This window comes from Panthera pardus, unplaced genomic scaffold (assembly GCF_024362965.1).
Source record: "Panthera pardus isolate Hobbes unplaced genomic scaffold, ASM2436296v1 HiC_scaffold_13, whole genome shotgun sequence".
NCBI lineage: Eukaryota > Metazoa > Chordata > Mammalia > Carnivora > Felidae > Panthera > Panthera pardus.
Window position 1 is genome coordinate 66586075 of NW_026526688.1, and position 20444 is coordinate 66606518.

A 20444-nucleotide genomic window follows, 5' to 3' on the forward strand; every position below is an offset into this window, starting at 1 on the left:
GATGTTCTGGAAGGTGTGCACTAAGCAATAGGTGTGAGCACTACAGGGTGGAAAGGATTCTGGACTGCTGGAAAGAAATCAAAAGAGGCCTCTGTGAGCCTGATGGCAAGAGACAAGACTGCATAGGCAATCATATATTCTTTTTTGATATAAAATTTAAAACTCTCATGTGACATTTTCTATTAGTATATCACATGTGGTTTTTCTTCTACAGATGTTAACATGAGGTAAAAAATGTTTTTAAAGAATATATACTAATTATTTAAGATTCTTAGTTATGACTTTTTACTTCATCCTTTTTGATGAGTTTAGAAATGTGTAGAAAATCTCAAATGAGGAAGTATTGCTTTATTCTCAGTTAGCTTTTCTTTACCATTTTGCTCTAAATGTGAAATTATCATCCGAACAACGAAGCTATCTGAGCCTTTGTAGACCAAAGAAAAGGAACCGTGAGAGAAACAGTCCTTCCAAACAGAAGAATATACAGCTGCATTTATAAAAGAACTTCAGAACATCTTAATTTTACCAACTGTATGAAAACTATACTGATTGGTGATGTTGGAATGAACTGCTAAAAGTAATTATAATATTGATTGTTACTTTAACATGTTTACCTCCATTTGGAAACCTTCAATGCATGCAAAATTAGATGTGCTAATATACAAACTTTTAATTCCTTATCATTAAAAGGGTCATATGTCCTATTTTACTGTAATTTACAAAGTGCTTTCCGAAACATCATTTTATTTTCATTTTCTCCTCAGATCTACTTGTGACATAAAGTGAGCAAATGTTTTCGACCCCGTTCTGTATATTTGGAAATTGAAGCTTGGAGAGTGGAAACAGCTTTCTCCAGTTTTCTTGAAAGCAGTCTGTGACAAAGCTGGATTTCAAATTCAAGTTTTGATTTTTCAGAAAGTCAATGACTTAAATAAGTAATTAGAATTAAAGTGTTGTTAACTAAAAAGCATCAACCAGGCTTCTCTAATAAGCATAGTTTTGGTGGGTTAAGTTTACACATGTGGATGTATAATATCATCCAATAAAGCTGAAGAAAGCAGAAAGAATAAGTAGAAAGAAAAAAATAAACATTTTGAAATGCTAAATAATCAGCATCCTATAAATTCTGTAAATATCTTTGTTCTAAGTAAGCACCCATTGGATTGGAGAGTTCAAAAATTTTTTTAAGATTAGGAGTAGAATAAAGAATCATCTTTATTCAGGTCCTCAGTACCGATTATATCTTTTTTCTTTGTGATTAGTTAAAAGGAAGTTATCCCTTCCCATAGGACATATGAAAAGACAAGTACGCAGCCTTTGCCTGAGATTCAAAGTGGCCAGTCAAAAAGAAGGTATCCAACAAACATTTCCTGAAAGAAATAAATTGTCTTAGAGAAGTTATTTAATGTTCTTCATTTTTTAAAGTCTTATTTATTCTTATCATGGTAACAGACAGCATTAATGTAAAAAAAAGAGTCATTGTTTTTGAATATGACCTATATTTTACCTGTCGTGCACACAATTAGAAGAACAATACTCCCCATTGTCTCCTAACTTACGAAAGACAACTGAGCCAATAATAGGGTTATCATCTAACTGCACAGAGAAGAAAAATTCAGTAATAAATTTCTCATATAAACAGTATTTCATGACCAATCATGAAATCATAGGTTCTTTCCCCTAACTTTCAGAATGATATGAAACATGAGACTGTTCAGTTTTGTTCGGCTGTTCATCATTATTACCTCACTGATGGTCATCAAACTTGTTATGTTACTTAATAACAACCTGTGGGTCAGTTCACACATAGTGAAACAACAGTAAGTCTACATTTATTGAATTATCACCTTTTTTCTTTTTAATTTTTAAAATGTTTTTATTTATTTTTGAGGCAGAGAGAGACAGAGCTTGAGCAGGGGAGGGGGAGAAAGAGAGGGAGACACAGAATCCGAAGAAGGTTCCAGGCTCTGAGCTGACAGCACAAAGCCCGATGTGGGGCTTGAACTCACAAACCTCGAGATCATGACCTGAGCTGAAGTCGGACGCTTAACCGACTGAGCCACCCAGGCACCCCGAATTATCACCTTTTGATTGTAAAAGACTTCCAAATGATTTTAAAAACATTTTTTATTTAAACGTTGCAACTTTCTTAATGAAATCAGAACATTACTACTGTATATTTAATTTTTAACTGTTAATTTCATTTTTCATCAATTATATTATTTAGTAGGCTCAGCATTTATAGATTTTAAATATAAGCTCTTAACTCATCCCACGTAATTTTAAAGTTCATGGTATATGATATTCTCTATTTTGGTTGTAATACAATTTAGATTTACAATCTCTCATTGCTGATATGAAGAAAAATGCTCTCTAGTTATTGAGAAACCCAAGTGATCACTTAATGTTCTACATGTGGCTTTTTGATTCTTATTCAGTTTGCCTATTCAATAACTCTAGTGAAGTGCTCTGAACATTATTTCTTAAGAAAACAAAACCAAACAAAATTTTAATAATGAAAAAAATCAAGTAAGAGAAAACTCCAGCCAGAGGTAAAAAGTTACACTAATTAACATTGCTACATGATACATTATTCCAAAATTAAATGACTTAAAATTGCAACCATTCATTATTTCTTGCAAGGTTCTGGGTTAGCATGGAGACCTTGATGATCTGGATTAAACTAGACTGACCTTGCTTAATTTTCTCAGTCCAATGTAATAAACTTGTGTGTAAGCCATGAACTGCTCAGTCTTGAATAGCCTCAGTTGGGATGATTTAGCTCTACCCCATAGGGTGTCTCAATTTGTAGGAGGCTAATCTGCGTGTGCTTATGCTAATGGCAAGAATCCAGAAGAGAGAAGGACAAGTCATGTAATAGGGCAAGCAGAAATGCACTTTTCTTTTTTTCAAGTCTCTGTTTGCATCACATTTACTAAATCACTTTAGCCAGAGTAACTAAAACAGCAAAAGTCATAGTCAAAGAGAAGACTAGAAAGATATAGAGCAAATTACATTGTTTAGAAAAGCAAGTAATTGAGACCATCAGTGAAATCTGTCTACCACAAAAGGTGATTCTTATGTTAACAACACTGTCAAAAAGACCTACCTTTTAAGATTTGGGATGATTTTCCATTGAAGGGCAAAGACATTTCAACTTTCAGTATTGAGGATGAGTTGGGTGTCCAACTAGTAAATTTCATTGAAGGGCAAGAACTTAGGGAGTTAAATGAGGGTCATCTGGTTTTTACCATAAAATAATTAATACTGTTGCCAGTAGCTTCCTGATAGCATATATAATGACAATTATCTTCATGTAGAGGAAAAATGGGAAGTCATAGAAAAACATGTTTTGAATGACTGACAAGTCTTTACTTCCACAGTAAACTCATTCTTTAGTTCCTTTTTAACAAACCTTTATTTAGGATGTGGAAATAAAATTATTTTCAATTCAGAGCATTGCAATTAAATAGGCAATTACAACAGAGAGAAATACGTGTTAATAGGGCTATAGACATGGATTCTATGGAGTGCTACACACAGGCAGTCACTAATAATCAGAAATTAAACTTTGCAACAAGGATATTTTATTTTAAATCTTTATTAAAAAATGTTACAGACAAATGCATAAACCACAAATTTACAGTTTGATGAATTTTCACAAACTGAAAATAACAATGTATCCAGCCCTGGGATACTTTTGAATTTATTCTCTATATGTTATCCCCTCTCCCCTCTTGTTCTCTTTATTGGTGAATGAGGATAGAAAGTGTGTGTAGTGAAAAACATATGGCTTGTAGTAGATCAGACCGCTGACCTTTTGTTTTCCTAATTTGGCATTTTTCTTGAAAGATACTGAAAATTGATGTTTTTTTGATGCATTGTGTCTTCTCTCTAATCACCCTTAAATGATAGTTCTGTAATATATTTGAAAATATTTCTCCTGTAGCAGATGGCATGCTTTTTTAGTAGAGAGTACTAGAAGAACACATCAGTAGGAAGGTTTCTCTTTCAAGTTCTGGTGTGTTTTCCTTGGCAGACTTCTGCACTATGTGCAACTTTTTAGCCCCAAAGCTTTGTGCAACTCCTGGTTTAGTCCCTTGACTCTAAAAGTACACGATTTTTAACAGCTCATGGCAGTCCCCATGGGTAGATTTCTCCAAAAACACCATAAGTGACTTCTCAGTTGGGGGTTTCCAGCAGGGTACGTCCTATGAAAAATTTCTCCTGTACCTCTTGGGAAGCTTTGCAGCTCAGTGAATTTTCTACTCTCTAATGACCATGGACATGCCTACCTTCTACAAAAGCCTGGGTGTCAGCAATGCAGGAAAGGAGTCTCTTCTTTAGGCTTACTATCTCACCTCTCTGGGTAATGGTTGCCCCTGTATCTGTTATTCCTACATTGTTTAGAGTACTTTTAGTAGACGATCACCCATTACTGTAATTCATTGTTACAGTTAGTAATTTCTAATAGAAAATTCCATGCTCAAATTACTGTGTGGTTTCTGCCTCTTGATTGGTTTTTGAATTATGTGTTTGCTTTCTTCTGGTTCTCAGAGCTCTTCTGATTCAAGACTGATGATTCATGGTAATAGTGCTGAGTGGATTTTTGCATATTATTATTTGCTGATTTAATCTGTGAAATTTAAGATATCTATCAATGAATATTAAACTCAATTTAACTGAATATGAAAATCAACCCAAGAAGATATTGGGAAGATAATTATCAAAACTACATTGAAAGTAAGAAGCAAATTCTATTGAAAAGAAAGTGATTGGAAATGAATATTATTTAGGTACAAATACCAAGAGATGATTAGTTTTATCATTTGAATATATAATAGCATCAGAATCTGATCATTTTCTGTTAAAATTGTATGCATTTTTTATTTATATATGCTCAAACAATTAATTGATGGAGTGATTGACTGATATTTGCAATAAGGTTATCAATGATTGAATGGTCCAACTTCCCTTGGTCAGGGAAAGAGAACTTCTCTTATTTTATGTTGGAGAATTGATATTGATATTGTTACCTCACTTCCCTGATTTTTCTTAACCTCTGTTGGAGATCATCCACTCCTCTACATTATACATATTTTTTTTTCAGATATGTCGATACTTTTACTCTGGTAATACCTGGTGTCAAGAACCTGGAAGGCTCTCCAGGTCCTTAAAGTTGATTATGTGCATTTGTTTTTCTGACAACCTTTAGCATTTCTCTTTATCTTTGGTCTTCAGCAGTATGAATTTATTTCCTGGTTGTTTTTTTAATTAGTTATCTTTGAAAATATTTTGACTATTCATTTGCAAGCATTTTTCTCTCCATTCTCTCTCTCTCTCTCTCTCTCTCTCTCTTTTCTTTTAGGATTTCAATTACACACATTTTAGACTGATATTGGCCTATATCTCTTGCATGCTCATTTCTCTCTCTTTCTTCTAAATTTTTATTTCACTAATTTCCTGTGTGTGTTTCCATCTGAGTAATGTCTATTGACCTATATTCAAGTTCACTGAGTCTTTCTTTGGATGTGTCAGGCATACTGATGAGCCTGTCAAAGGCGCTCTTCATCTCTGCTACTGTGTGTGTGTTTAAATTTATTTCCAGCATGTATTTTGACACTTTCTTATTGCTTCTATTTCTCTCCTGAAATTACCCATCCATTCATGAATGTCTTCAAGTTTCTCTACTAGAGCCTGTGACATATTAATCATTGTTATGTTATCCCCTATCTGATTTTCCTAACAGTAGATTTATACTTGAGATTAGTTCTTTTGATTGTTTCACCTCTCAACAACAAATTATTTTTCCTTTCAATTTTGTGTGTCTCATAATTTTTTTGTTGAAATCCGCATATTCTGTGTGGGGTAGTAGAGACCAAGTTAGACAGTTTCAAGTTCCTCTAGTGGTACCTTTTGGTTAAGGTGGGAGCTAGATTGCTTATCTGAGAAAATTCTTGATTCTGCTTGGTCCACCTTCAATTTTATACTTTTGTGCCTCAGCGAAGTTGTCTCTCCATGCTCTTGTCCTCCCCATTAGTGGTATTCTGCTGTTGTTTATTTTCTGGTTCTTGATATCCTGGGTGGTGAGGAGCAAGGAAGCATTCTATGTTTTCCTCATTCAACCTTAGCCTTAGGCTGTTCATGTGTCTCTGAGTCTTTTGAGCAGAGTTTTCTCAGATATCCTGCCTGCCCCCAGTGTTAAGGGATCTTTAATTTTCTGGAAGTAGGAAGATTTCTTGCCTTTCTCCCTTTCCCAAACTCAGTAAGTTTTCACCAACAGAAAGTGACAGGATTCACTGCCTTTCTTTGGCAGTTTAAAACTTTATTCCACTGGGGAGAAGACTCAGACAAGAACTGTTGTTTCTTTTTTCTCAGCAGCAGGACTACATTATGTGACACAACATCAGAACTACACTTGATGGATGCTCCCCCTGATCTCTACTACCCCCAGTGTTTTTCATGAGCAAATAGTGAGGTCCATGGAGAAATGGCTGGAAGCATTTGTGCTCCCAGGGGTCTATACTCCTAACTGTGTGTGTTTAGCTGTTAACAATTCATTAAAAATCACTTCAACTTAAAGTATACAACTTAAAGTAAAGTAATACACTGATAATTATAGGCGGCTGCTGGGTGGCTCAATTGGTTAAGCCTCCGACTCTGGATTTCGACTCAGATGATGATAAAACGGTTTGTGGGTTTGAGCCTTGCATCTGGCTGTGTGCTGGCAGTGAGGGACCTGCTTGGGATTCTCTCTCTCTCTCTTCCTCTTCCCCAGATCATACTTTCTTCTCTCTTAAAGTAAGTAAACTTAAAAAAAAATGCAGTGATGATTATGGACCCAATAATCATTTAAAAAATATAGCATTAACAACAAACTTGAAGCTGCTTATAGGCTCCTCCCCATTATATTCTCCTTCTTTTTCTGTAGATATAACACTTACCATGACTTATATGTTAACTAGTTATTTGTTGTTTTTTATTTTTACCATAAATGTATATAATGTATAATGCATATATACCTAAAAGATACAGTTAATTTTTGCCTTTTGAATTTTACATAAATTGAGTCATATTGTATTTTACATATGCATTTGCCATTGTGTTTGGAGATTCATCTATATTGATGCTTATATCCATAAAGCATGGACTTCCAGAACTTGGACTTCACAGTCAGATGGCCTGGTTTTGAATATTGTAAAATTAACTAAAAATCTTCATAGATAAGTTACTTCATCTTTTTGACTTCTGTTTATTCATGTGTAAAGTACAATATTGCCAAAATATAAAGAATTCATATAATCGGGGTGGTTCAACATTATGTGACCTTGAAGTTTTAAAGCACCCACATTTTGAGGTGTCTGAGTGGTTCAGTTGGTTAAGCATCTGACTTTTGCTTTCGGCTCAGGTCATGATCTCACAGTTCTTGAGCCCTGCATTGGGCTCTGTGCTGACAGTGTGGAGCCTGCCTGGATTCTCTCCCTCCCTTTCTCTTGCTCCTCCTCCACTTGCACTCTGTCTCGCTCTGTCTCTCTCTGTCTCTCAAAATAAATAAATAAACTTAAAAAAACCCTGTAAATTCCATTAAAAAAATAAAACACCTGTAGTTTAAAGGTGCTCTATTTAAGAAATAGAATACAAATTATAAATAACAATTAGATACAAAATTGGATGTTTATTACAATAAGACAGGAAATCAGAAACTTCAATATATTTATAAATTATACAGAAACATATAGCAATATACACACATTTCAGGGTTCCTGTCATATCCTTGTAAATGTACAGATGAGGGACTCTGAAACTTAATTAATCCTTATTATCTTTGGGGAAAATCTGAATCCATATATACATAAAACCCTTTGAATAGTAGTTCTATAAAAATGATAGACATTTTTAATTTATTACTATTATATCAATGGAAACATTTTGTAAGTCTCTTTCCTTTTTTATTGAAGAATAATTGACATGCAATATTATATTAGTTTCAGCTGTACAACACAATGATTTGATATTTATATACATTATGAAAGTGTTATTATGACAGGTCTAGTTACCAGCTATCACCACACAAAGCAGTCACAATATTACTGACAATATTCCCTATGTTGTGCGTTATGTCTTCCTGTATTATTTATGTTATGACTGAACTTTGTGCCACTTAATCCCCTTCACCTATCTCATCTGTCTCCCAACTCCCTCCCCTCTGGCAAGCATCAGTTTGTTCTCAACATCTGAGTATGTTTCTATTTTGCTTTATTTGTCCATTTATTATTTATATTACATGTATAAGTAAAATCATACGGTAGTTATCTATCTCGCTCTGACTCATTTCACTTCGCATAATACCCTCTAGGTCCATCCATGTTGTTACAAATGGCAAGATTTCATTCTTTTCTATGTTTGAGTAATATTCCATTATATATATATGTATATATATATATATATATATAATATATATATATACATATATATATTTAAATTAATATTTTTAATGTTTAATTATTTTTGAGAGAGAGAGATAGAGAAAGAGAGAGACAGAAAGAGAGAGAAAATGTGTGTGAGAAGGGGAGCAGCAGAGAGAAAAGGGGACAGAGTTTTTAGAAGTGGGCTCTGGGCTCATGTGGGCCAAACTCACAAACCATGAGAACATGACCTGAGCTGAAGTCAGATGCTTCACCAACTGAGCCACCCACGTGTCCCAACCACATCTTCTTTATCCATTTGTCTATGAACGAATATTAGATTGCTTCTATATCTTGGTGATTGTTAATATGCTGCAATAAACATAAAGATGTATATATCTTTTCAAATTAGTGCAGGGTTATTTTCTTCAGTGAAATAAAATATAATTAATCTAATTATTCACATAAATATCAAATAATATTTTTTACATAGCTTTCATGATTTTGGTTTTGATTTTTCTCACCAAAGAATGTAGTTGCTTGACTTTTGTTTGCTTGTTAACTTGAAATAATAATTTCAGTCCATATTAGTTTACTTATTTTCTAGTGTATCTCTTTAACACATGAAATGGCTTACTTTAGAGGAAAAAGTTGTTTTTTATTTTAAGTTTATTTATTTATGTTTGAGAGAGAGAAAAAACACGATTGGGAGAGGGGCAGAGAGAAAGGGAGAGCGAGAACCCCAAGCAGGCCCCACACTGTCAGTGGGGAGCCCAATGCAGGCTTGAACCCACTAATCATGAGATCATGACCTGAGCCAAAGTCGGAGACTTAATTGACTGAGCCAGGCAGGTGCCCCTAGAAGAAAATAAAAGTTTTGCAAATAATGTATTTAACAAATTAAATTACATTATTGAATTTTTTACAAAATTCAATTTACAAAATTGTAAAAAAGTTTTACAAATAATGTATTTAACAAACTATATTTACATTATTGAATTTTATATTTCACTGTGCTATTTATTGATGATGGAATAAATATCTCAATAGGTTAATGAGAAACTACCAGAGTTTTAGAAAATCACATAAATCATGAGATAATAGTACTTAGTCAATTTTAAAATGTAGATGTTTGCTTAAATTACTTTTATTGCTATTTTATGAAAACATATTTTATACACATAAAAAGCTAGGAAATAGTTTATACAAGTTTACAAAGTAAAAGCACACTAGCATAATCAAAATTACAAAGGAAATTACATTAATGTGAGTGTATATTGAAGCAATGTATATTACATAGAAAGCCTCGTTTAAAGTAAAGTAACACTGCTACCATGTAATCTAGAACTATGAAGAAAAACGTAATACAAAATAGGAAAGTAAGTTTTAAATTTAAAATTTGCCATTTTTTAATGGATGAAATTTTCTTTCGGATTGGAACAAATGCTTGTTGTTAAATATAGGCCTGAAATTCATTTGTTATGTTCTGGTATAATCACAACTGACATGTGCTACCCTATATATTCAGAGTGGTCAGTGTTTACCATTTATAGGTTGTTAAATGTTCTAATTTTTACTCTTACATAATTGATTATCATTAATAGTAGCCCCAATATTTTTTCAAAATTTTTGAAATGTGTTACAGATTTTACTTTTAACCACAGTTCTCTTTTTTACTGCTTTGGAAAGAATGTAAGCAATCAACTCAACAAAATTAATGATTTTTTAAAAAGTTGTAGTTTTTTTTCTATTGACTTTCCAGACATCAGAGCCTTGAGGCAACTTTTTAATTGTGTAGAAGCTTATAAAGATTTAATCACTGAAGAAATATTTATGGAGTTTCTATTGGCAGTAAGATCATAAAGGTGTAATGGGGGTTCAGGATAAATGGAAGATTTTGTCCCTGAATTCAAAGAGTGCCTATTCTCAGGCCATAATTCTCAACTATGGTCAAGCATCAAAATTGTACATTTGATTTCATCTATTTAAGATTAGAAAAATGCTGAGAAAATGAAAGATTAAAAGATTAGAAAAGCTGAATCAGGATGGAGGTAAAGAGTATGATTGATGTGTCTATATATATTTATATATAGTGTATCTATTTATATATATATTAAAACATATATATTTTAAAAACTCAAAGGTAATTTTGAGGTTTGGCTAAAATAGTGGAAATCTAGAAAGAGGAAGATGTGTTAACAATTACATAATAACAAGGAGAGCCTGGGTGTCTCAGTTGATTAAGCATCTGACTCTTGATTTCAGCTCAACTCATAATCTCACAGTTCATGCTCTGTGCTGACGGTGTGCGTTGTCTCTGCCCCTTCCCCCCCTGGCAAATGAATAAAATAAAATAAAAAAAAAATACTTTCATTGCATAATAACAAGGGTAGTTCGATTCTGCAGTCCAATGGTTGGGATGCTCATCTTATACCCTGGCTTTGGTGGTGTCTTAGTCCACTGGGATGCCATAACAAAACACTAAAGACTTAGTAGCAAAAACCATAAAAAGTTATTTCTCACAGTTCTGAAGCTGAGAAATCAAAGTTTGAAGCACTACCATGTTGTCATAGATTTTAAGTCTAAAGTTCTCTTTTGGCCAGCAAAAGAGCAGATGCAGGATTAAAGCGAGAAGATGGCTAATGTCCAGGAAAAAGACAACAGCCCCGAATAAGGGTCCTTGCCCCATTTTTATTAGGATCAGAAGGCTTACAAGCACGGGCGATGGACGTGCACAAAGGGACAATGAATCTGTGAACATTAACTTGTGGATATGGGGGAAAGGGGGGTCTTGAGGATATTCGTGGTTAGGGGTTTGGGTTAATACAAAGCAAAATCCGGGCACCAGGCAGTCTGGAGGAGGGTTGTTTACAGCACACATGAGGCAGCACCTCTGTTTATCTTAGCCTAGGGGATGAGACAGATAGCGGGAATAACCTCAGGGTTGACAAGGCACCTTTTCTTTTGTTAACCATCTCTGCTGACTGCTTTGCCTGCACCATAGCCGTCTGTGGTCTAATTCACCAATTTACCTAACCTGGCCCTATACTCCTGTGAAAACAGCTTTTCTGCTACAGTACTAAATTGGGGGTGCTTCCACTCTGAATATCTAATCTTGTTCATTTCATATACCTGTGTATTTAGCACCTTTGCACCATTTCTATTTTAGGCCTTTGCCTCTCCATCTCTATTTTGAGGGTTATGCCCCCTCTCTGTTTTGGGGTGCCTTTGCACCGCCCGATTCCTGGCACCTTTGCACCTGCCTATTCTTGGGGTGTCTTTGCACCCCCCTATTCTTGAGTGCCAAACTGGTTTACCCAAACTCAGGTGTGAGCATTTTATGACTTTGTATTTCTTTATGCCTTGTTAACCCATTGGTGTAAGCCCAGGGATTCCTAAGCTTATCCCCCACACCATATTAATATTCTGCTGAGAGCCCTCTTCCTGATTCATAGCAAGTGGCTTCTCCCTGTGTCTTGAAGTGGTGGAAAGGGTGAGGGGTCTATGTTGGGTCTCTTTTAAAAGAGCACTAATCCTATTCATGAGGGTTTCACTTTCATGATTTAATCACCTTAAGGCCCCATCTCTTCACACCATCATATTGGGCATTAGGATTTCAACAGATAAATTGGGAAGGGGACACAAACATTCAGACCATAAGAACTGGTGACCTCAAACTTAGCATCAGCATACTTCAGTTTTCTTGTATATAAAATGGAGTCAATAATAGGGCATTTAAAAAAGATTTTTTAAAGGATGAAATTTTATAATTTATATAAATTATTTAGCACAGTGCCCGACATATTTAAGTGCTCAATAAATATTTATTAGGTTTAATTTTAGTGTAGTGAAAAGATCCATGCCTTACTCAAAGTGATGAGGGAATATTCAACTCTTGTTTATATAGAAAAGCTGTCTGAAAAGGTGATTATAAAGTTGTATATTGAAAGAAATTGAAGCTGGAAGATTTTGCTTCCATTTAGAAGAAAGAGAAAAGCATAAATATAGACTAGAAGGGGGTCACACATATGCTATTTTAGAAAATACTCTAAGTTAAAGCAATTTCATGTTGCAGAGTAACAGAGATAGCAATAAGATACTTTAAATAAACATCCTCAAAGTTATATTCTCAGATAGTTTTCACATCATTGGGTGAAGGAGTCTTAATTATAGTAGACAAGGAAGAGTCATATTTTCTAGGTAGCTATATAGAACAATACATGGAAAAGTTGTTTATTTCAGATTTTATGGAGATTTAAAAAAGATTGTTTGAAAATATACTTTAAAATACCTATTGACAGTCTGGGATATAGAAATATAAAAATAATTAAAAATATCAAATATTCTTTGGGCTTTTACAATTATTTCCAACTATTCTTGTTCAGTGAAGGGATTCATTTCTGTTCTGATTTGGTCTCCGTGATTTGCTCTGCTTGGGATGAATCTTTCTTCCAGGACCATGCCCCTCTGCCTCCCTGTCACCTTATGCACACTGGGTACATTACTCTTATATATTAGGTTATCAGTTGTTACTTTTGGATCATAATCTTTCACAAAATATTTTGTAACTCTAACCATTATTAATTGATTTCTACAGAAGTTTGGCTTTCCCACATTTTATCCTGCCGCATGTCAACTATCTGCCTTAGTGTTAACCAGAATTACAGCTTCTGTCTTTATGTTTGGCATTTCCATTCTCTAGCCAAAGTGCCCTGCACTAAGAGTGAGCAGTGTTTTTAAAGGCAGCCTGCAGTAATGCAAGGAGTTTTATCACACATGTGTATCACACAGCGACTTTCTTGTTGAGGATCAAGTTCCAAATCCTCTCTTATTGTGCGGATCATGAGCCTTCCCCTGTAGCTTTATGAAAGTTCCTCCTGGCAGCTATAGATATGTGGTATGATTAATCTTATATAATGTAGAGGGGTTTAATTTTATTTGGCAGTTATTAAAGAAATATTATTTTTCAGCTAAATAATATGATTGCCAGAGCATACATTATATTTTTTTCCTTCTTTTCTGCCACTGTTTCTCTTTATTTTTCCCTTTTCCCTTCTTCTACCCTCTCCTCCTTGTTCACATTCTTATTCTTCTTCCTTCTCTCACTCCCTCTCTCTGTCTCCTCTCTGTCTCTTTCTCTCTTGACTGAGAGTACATTTTCATTATTTTCGGGCCCAGATTCAAAAGCTTCATAGTAATTTTCTTGATTGCAATCAATCTGTATGAGAATCAGTTACAGGGAATCTATTTTTAAAAGAAATGCACATGGTTTGAATATAGGTAAAGTCAGAAACATACAAGGTATGTTTTTGGAGCACTGCTGTATGAATATTCGTAAGTCACTGGGTACTATGATATTTTAACAATACAAGGATTTAAAAAAAAATCACTAATGGGCCAGGGAGTTTCCCGACCAAATGCTGCTGACACAGTTAATTATGGTTTAGGTAAAATGTAAAGGTGATTGCTTACTTCACAAAAATAAAAATAAAATAAAAATAAAATGTTAAAGGATTAAATGTAATTTTACAAACATTAGGAAATGAGAAAGAAATGCTGGGAAATATTTATTTAAAATCAGAATGAAAAAAAAAAGTCTTTCTTATCATAAAGCTGCTATAATGAATGAAAAAAAAATCCAAACTACAGTATTCCACACAAAATTACAAGATAAGCAATGCATTAAAAAATTGGAGAATTGCCATGAAAAGTAGCAAACTCCAAAGTTAAAAGTTGAAAGAAACAGTAAACAATCCTTAAAGGGTAAATCTTAATCATCACCACACGTATAAAAAAACACTTTAATAATATTTGTTGTAAAAGATGTTGAAAATTTGTCAATTGCATCCTGAGAAGAATGAGTACAACAGCACCCTTCTTGTCATCCTCCTTTTCTGCTGCTGAGAAAAGGAAGAGACACAGTTGTTGACTTATTTAAATACTCTTGTCTTTTGACTTAAGCCTCAGATCTATCAGCTTTCCTTCTTCCTTTTCCATATGTGCTCTCACTATATATCTGGCCCTTTCAAACTTAACGGTATAATTGACTTCCTTTTTTGGGGCATTTTATCTTGAATTTTTTCTTTGTTCTCTTGTCCTTATTTCTAGTTCAATCTATGATTGACAAGGAAGGCAGCATCGTGGAGGGGTTTAAAGCACAGCCTTGGAGTAAGCCTACCTGGCTTCAAATGCTAGTTCTACTAATTAGGGGCCAAAAGAAACTAAGGGGATTACTTAACATTTTAATATCCCCTGCTATAACGTGGCAGGAATTTAACAGATTCTCTTTAGCAGATTCATAGGCTTGTTATATGGACCAAATATATCAATATTTATCAATTACTTAGAGCAGTATCTGACATATAATAACTGTTACATAAATGAGGATTAAAATGTATTTTTTATGTATATTTTGCATAGATAACCTGAGGTTCATTTTCTTTCTTTTAATGCTTACCATGTTTTGTAATTCAGAAGTGTTTATTTTTTACATAAGGATATTGGTCATTCTTTGATTTCTAAACATTTATTTTTTATTACTTTTTTAACATTTATTTATTTTTGAGAGAGACAGAGCATGAGCATCAGAGGGGCAGAGAGAGAGGGAAACACAGAATCCGAAGCAGGCTCCAGGCTCTGGGCTATCAACACAAAAGCCTGACCTGGGGCTGGAACCACAGATCATGACCTGAGCCAAAGCTGGACACTTAACCAACTGAGCCAGCCAGGCACCCCACTTTTTTTGATTTCTAAATTTTTATACTAATTAAAGATTCTTTCTTTTTATGTTTTTATTTTATTTTTGAGAGAGAGAGAGACAGAGCATGAGTAGGGAAAGGGCAGAGAGACAGGGAGACACAGAATCCAAAGCAGGTTCCAGGCTCTGAGCTGTTGCCACAAAGCCTGATGCAGGGCTCAAACCCAGGGATGGTGAGATCATGACCTGAGCCAAAGTCTGAAACTTAACTGACTGAGTGACCCAGGAGCTCCTAAAGTAAATAAAGATTATATTAGCTAAAATTATATATAGTTTTATTTTAACATATATATTTTATATTTAAGTATTCCATATATAACTTATTTTTAGTAACAGCTTTGAAATATAGTCATACCATAAATTTAACCCCTTTGAAAAATATGGAGTTCAGTGGCTCTTAGTATATTCTCAAAACTGTACTGCCATAGGGCACCTGTAGGGCACAGTGGGTTAAGCCTCTGACTCTTGATTTTGGCTCAGGTCTTGATCTCATGGTGGTAAGATAGAGCGCCAGGGGGGCCTGGGTGGCTCAGTGGGTTAAGCGTCCGACGTTGGCTCAGGTCATGATCTCACAGTCCGTGTGTTGGAGCCCCGTGTTGGGCTCTGTGCTGACAGCTCCGAGCCTGGAGCCTGCTTCACATTCTGTGTCTCCCTCTCTCTCTGCTTCTTCCCTGCTCATGCTCTGTCTCTCTCTGTCTCAAAAATAAATAAACATTAAAAAAAAATTAAAAAAAGATAGAGCACCATGTTGGGCTCCCTGCTATGTGTGGAGCCTGTTAAAGATTATCTCTCTCCCTCTCCCTTTGCCACTCTCCCACTCGCTCTTGCATGTGCTCTCTCTCCAAAATAAATAAATAAGTAAATAAATATTGTGTTGCCATAATCACTATCAAAGATTAGAATATCTTCATCATTCCAAAAAGGAATCCAACCTATTAGCACTCATTTCCTATCACCCCTTCTGCTCAGCTCCTGGTAGCCATTTTCTATCTCTATGGATTTGGCATTCTGGACGTTTCATATAAATACACTCATACAATTTGTAGCTTTTTGTGTTTCATTTTTTTTTTTTTGACTTAGTGTAATGTTTTCAAGATTCATTTATTTTATAATATGTATCAGTACTTTATTCCTTTCTATAGCCAAATAATATTCTATTACATATAGACATATCATTTTGTGTTTATCCATTCATGAATTGATAGGTATTTGAATTGTTTTCACTTTTTGGTTAATACAAGTAATGCTACTATGAACATTCATGTACAGTTGATATTTAAATTTTTTATTTATTTATTTTTATTCTTTTGGGTATATGCCTACAAATGAAATTGTTAGACATATTAGACTCTTTGTTTAACAAATTTTTATTTATTTATTTTTATTCTTTTGGGTATATGCCTACAAATGAAATTGTTAGACATATTAGACTCTTTGTTTAACTTTTTGAGGAACTGCCAAAACTGTCATCCCAACTAGGTATTCCGTTTAATATTTCCACCAACAATGTTGGAAGTTTCCCATTTTCTTACATCCTCTTCAATGGCTGTTATTGACTGTCTGATTTATTTATTTATTTATTTATTTATTTATTTATTTATTTATTTTTGCCATCCTAGCAGGTGTGAAGTGGTATTTCATAGTGGTTTTTATTTGTATTTGTAAATAAAAAATATTTTATTTTTATTTGATGACTAATGATGCTGATTATACTTGTATGTGAATATTGCCCATTTGTAATTCTTTTTTGATAGGTATGTCTTCAAATTGTTTACTCATTGTTTTAATTGGAATGTTTGCCCTTTTATTGTTCAACTGTAACAGTTTTTTTAAATATATATATTGAGGATACAAACTCCTATGAGGTAAATTATTTGCAAATATTTTCTTCCATTCTGTTGGAGATCTTTTCCCTTTCTTGATAGTATCCTTTGGGAAGCACATGTTGTTAATTTTGATGAAGTATAATGTATCCAATCTCCTTGAGTTTGCTATATTTAATCACTGAAACCTTTGCTCAGTGTAGTGGTGAGCTAATGATTGAACAGATATTTAATTAAATGTATTGAATCAATAAGTCTTCCAGACTAGGCCAAGGGGCTATATTTCTGCTTTTTGCTATAAACTGAATGCTCCCATAGGCAGTTACAAGTCTGCCTTAGCCTTCACTTTCTGTCCTTATGGGACCTCAATATCAATCAGAGATGAGAGATTAGGGATTCTTTCCCTAATTCTAAAATGTAAAGAAAACACATCTCTTTTGGGCATGCACACAGTCCTACACATTTTTATGGACTTCTAAATTCCCAGAAATATGTAGATTTGTTCATATCCTTCTCTTGACATCCCATTCCCACTTTCCCTTTAAGTTTTTGTTTGTTTCTTTTACTTTGTATTATTTTGTTTGGTACACCTGTTGTTATCCACATTAATATCTCCTTCACAAGAAGCTGTAATGTTAAACAATTGCTGTTGTTTCTTTTCAATACAGACCTTTGGGATAGGACTCAAAGCCTTGCTCAAACAAACAAAGTCAGAAAAATGGAAGTTCCCAAAGGGCTGCTAGATAGGTCAAATGGTGACAATTCTCTGGGAATGGGACCTTGGAAGAGCTCCTAGCCTGCTCTTCCCCCTCTGGTGCCTGCTAGGATGATGGTTTTCACAGATAGCAGAATTACAAAGTTGGTGGTTCAAGGCATCCATGAAGCTGTGGAGAGAGGGATGCCACAAATTTCTTTGTTCTTACTGAGATTCAACTACTTTTTTGGAGTAAATGCTCTGTAGTTTGGTGCAAGCCCTTTTTATCTATTTCCAAACAGATAAACTTTCTGAAAAAGTTGATTTTGACAATTGCTGCAGAGTATTCATTGCCTTTGTGGAAGAGAAGATTTTCTGGTATTTACTCTGCTGTTCCAGAGGTGCTTCTTAGATTTGATTTTGACAAACACTGTGAGATTTTGTTTTTTCTTTCTTCTTTCCAAAATGGTCATACATTTGCCCCCACAGTTTTGAAATGGTATGGTTGTTTTGCTCTACTCTATTGATTGTTTCTGGGCTTTAAAAAATTGTACTCTATCAATATACCTATAAATTTTATCTCTGAGACCATACTGCTTTCATCATCTCTTTTCTGGGTAAATATATAACTAAAGGATATAAAAATTAATGGACAATTATAAGTGTAAAGAATATAATTAAGAGCTATTTGTTTTAGCTACAAATAAAAACAAGTCATTTTACCTATTTATTAATTAAAAATGGACAGCCTCAGGGGTTGTGTTCCAAGACCCCCAGTGGCTGCTTGAAACTTTGTATAGTATCAAACCCTATATACACTATGTTTTTTCGTATACATACATACCTATGATAAAGTTTAATTTATAAATTAGGCATAGTAAGAGTTAACAACGGTAACTAATAATACAATAGAAAAATTATAACGATATACCATAATAAAAGTTATGTGAATATGGTCTCTCCAAAAATATCTTAGTGTACCATACTCATACTTCTTGTAATGTAAGATGATAAAATGCTCATGTTATGAGATGAAGCAAGGTGAATGATGTATACATTGTGATTTAGTGTGAGGCTACTACTGACCTCCTGATGTTACATAAGGAGGATCATCTGCTTGCAGACTCTGGTTGACCACGGGTAACTGAAACTGGGGAAAACGGGACCATGGATAAGGGGAGACTGCTGTAAGCTAAATTAGAAAAAAAATATGTGGAAACTGACTTTATATATAAACTCATATAATTCAAATAAGTACTAAAATATCTGTATGTATGAGTGAAATTACACTTTTTAAACAAACCATATCTTGAGAAATGATAATTATAGGTCTTCCATCCCTATAAAGACTAACAGTGATATTTTGATAATTTAAAAACAATACTTTAGTCTATTTACTTTGCTCCTGAGTACACGTTTATTTTTTAAGTGAATTGTTCAAATACATTTTAAATATGAACAGCTCATTTTGTTTCATTTTATTTTATTTCTATAGGACTTTGGAGATGATGGGTCCTTGTATATTACTAAGGTTACCACAACTCACATGGGCAATTACACCTGCTATGCAGATGGTTATGAACAAGTCTTTCAGACTCACATCTTCCAAGTAAATGGTAAGAAATATGGTGTTGCTATTATTGTTTTATGCTTCACTATATATTCAAAGAATATCACAGTTGATTAGGAAGGTAAATCTTCAATTTTCTTTGAGTTTTGGCAAAGTATAAGCTTTGTTTTGTTTTCTTTTGGGAATTATTGTTAATGTAAAACCTTTTAATTGAAAGCAAAACAAAACAAACAAAAAAGTGCAGGACACCTGGGTGGCTCAGTCAGTTAAGCATCCAACTCTTGACTTTGGCTCAGGTCATGATCTCATAGTCGTCAGTTCAAGTACTTCATCGGGCTCTACGCTGACAGTGTGGAGGAGCCTCATTGGGATTCTTTCTCTCCCTCTCTCTGTGTTTCTCCCCGACTTGTGCTCTCTTTCTTTCTCAATATAAATAAATTTTTAAAAATGGGGTGGTTGAGTGAGTAAATGTTATAAATTTGTACCACTTTTCTCATTCTGAAATGTTATAGAGTAACTCATTTTAACTGGAAAATTAAAGCATAAGAAATTTAAATTACTTTTTAAGCTCTAAATATCAACAGGTAGGCAACCATATACCTTTTAGAAACAAAATATTAAGCATGTTAAAATTTTAATCAGATTATCTGGTTGATCTTATTAATGATACAAAAAACTGCTATTTATGTTCAGCAAATGTTATACTTTTAATAATTAACTAAATGACTTTGGACATTTGCCATGTAAGCTGATATTATTCTTATAATCAGAGCCTTTTTTTTAATTTAATTCAAGTTTTAGCTATTTAGTCAATTGATGATACAGGATGGTATGTATGACACATTAATTCATACCAATTTACTTCCATACTGATATATATGTTAATTTACTTTATGATTTACTAAAAGGAGACAGAAACTAACTGGGCTTTTCAGCTAGTGTGATTGGTTTGAATTAAGAGGGGAGTGGCAGATATGAGCTTGGTGAGGTAGTCTGGGGTCAGATCATGTGGAACTCCGTGGACTTAATTAAATATGTGGATTCCCATTCTAAGTATTTAGTGTGTGAAGTGGCATATTCTGATTTATTCTAAAATGACTGGAAGCACTGAGATCTGTTTAAAAAAATTATTTTAATAGTCTAGGGAAGAGATAATTGTGGCTTAAAATATAGTGTTAATGATGAAAAGGTAAAG

General features: G+C 34.0%; 1 protein-coding gene across 3 annotated transcripts in view; it reads left to right on the plus strand.

The window, feature by feature from the left end:
• Positions 1 to 20444, plus strand: part of FSTL5 (follistatin like 5) — a 768518-nt gene that overhangs the window by 562377 nt on the left and 185697 nt on the right. For all 3 annotated transcript variants that reach the window (XM_019441101.2, XM_053901160.1, XM_053901159.1), the window contains exon 8: positions 19175 to 19295. In XM_019441101.2, the coding sequence (XP_019296646.2) occupies positions 19175 to 19295 (121 nt within the window). The remainder of the gene's footprint in view (positions 1 to 19174; positions 19296 to 20444) is intronic.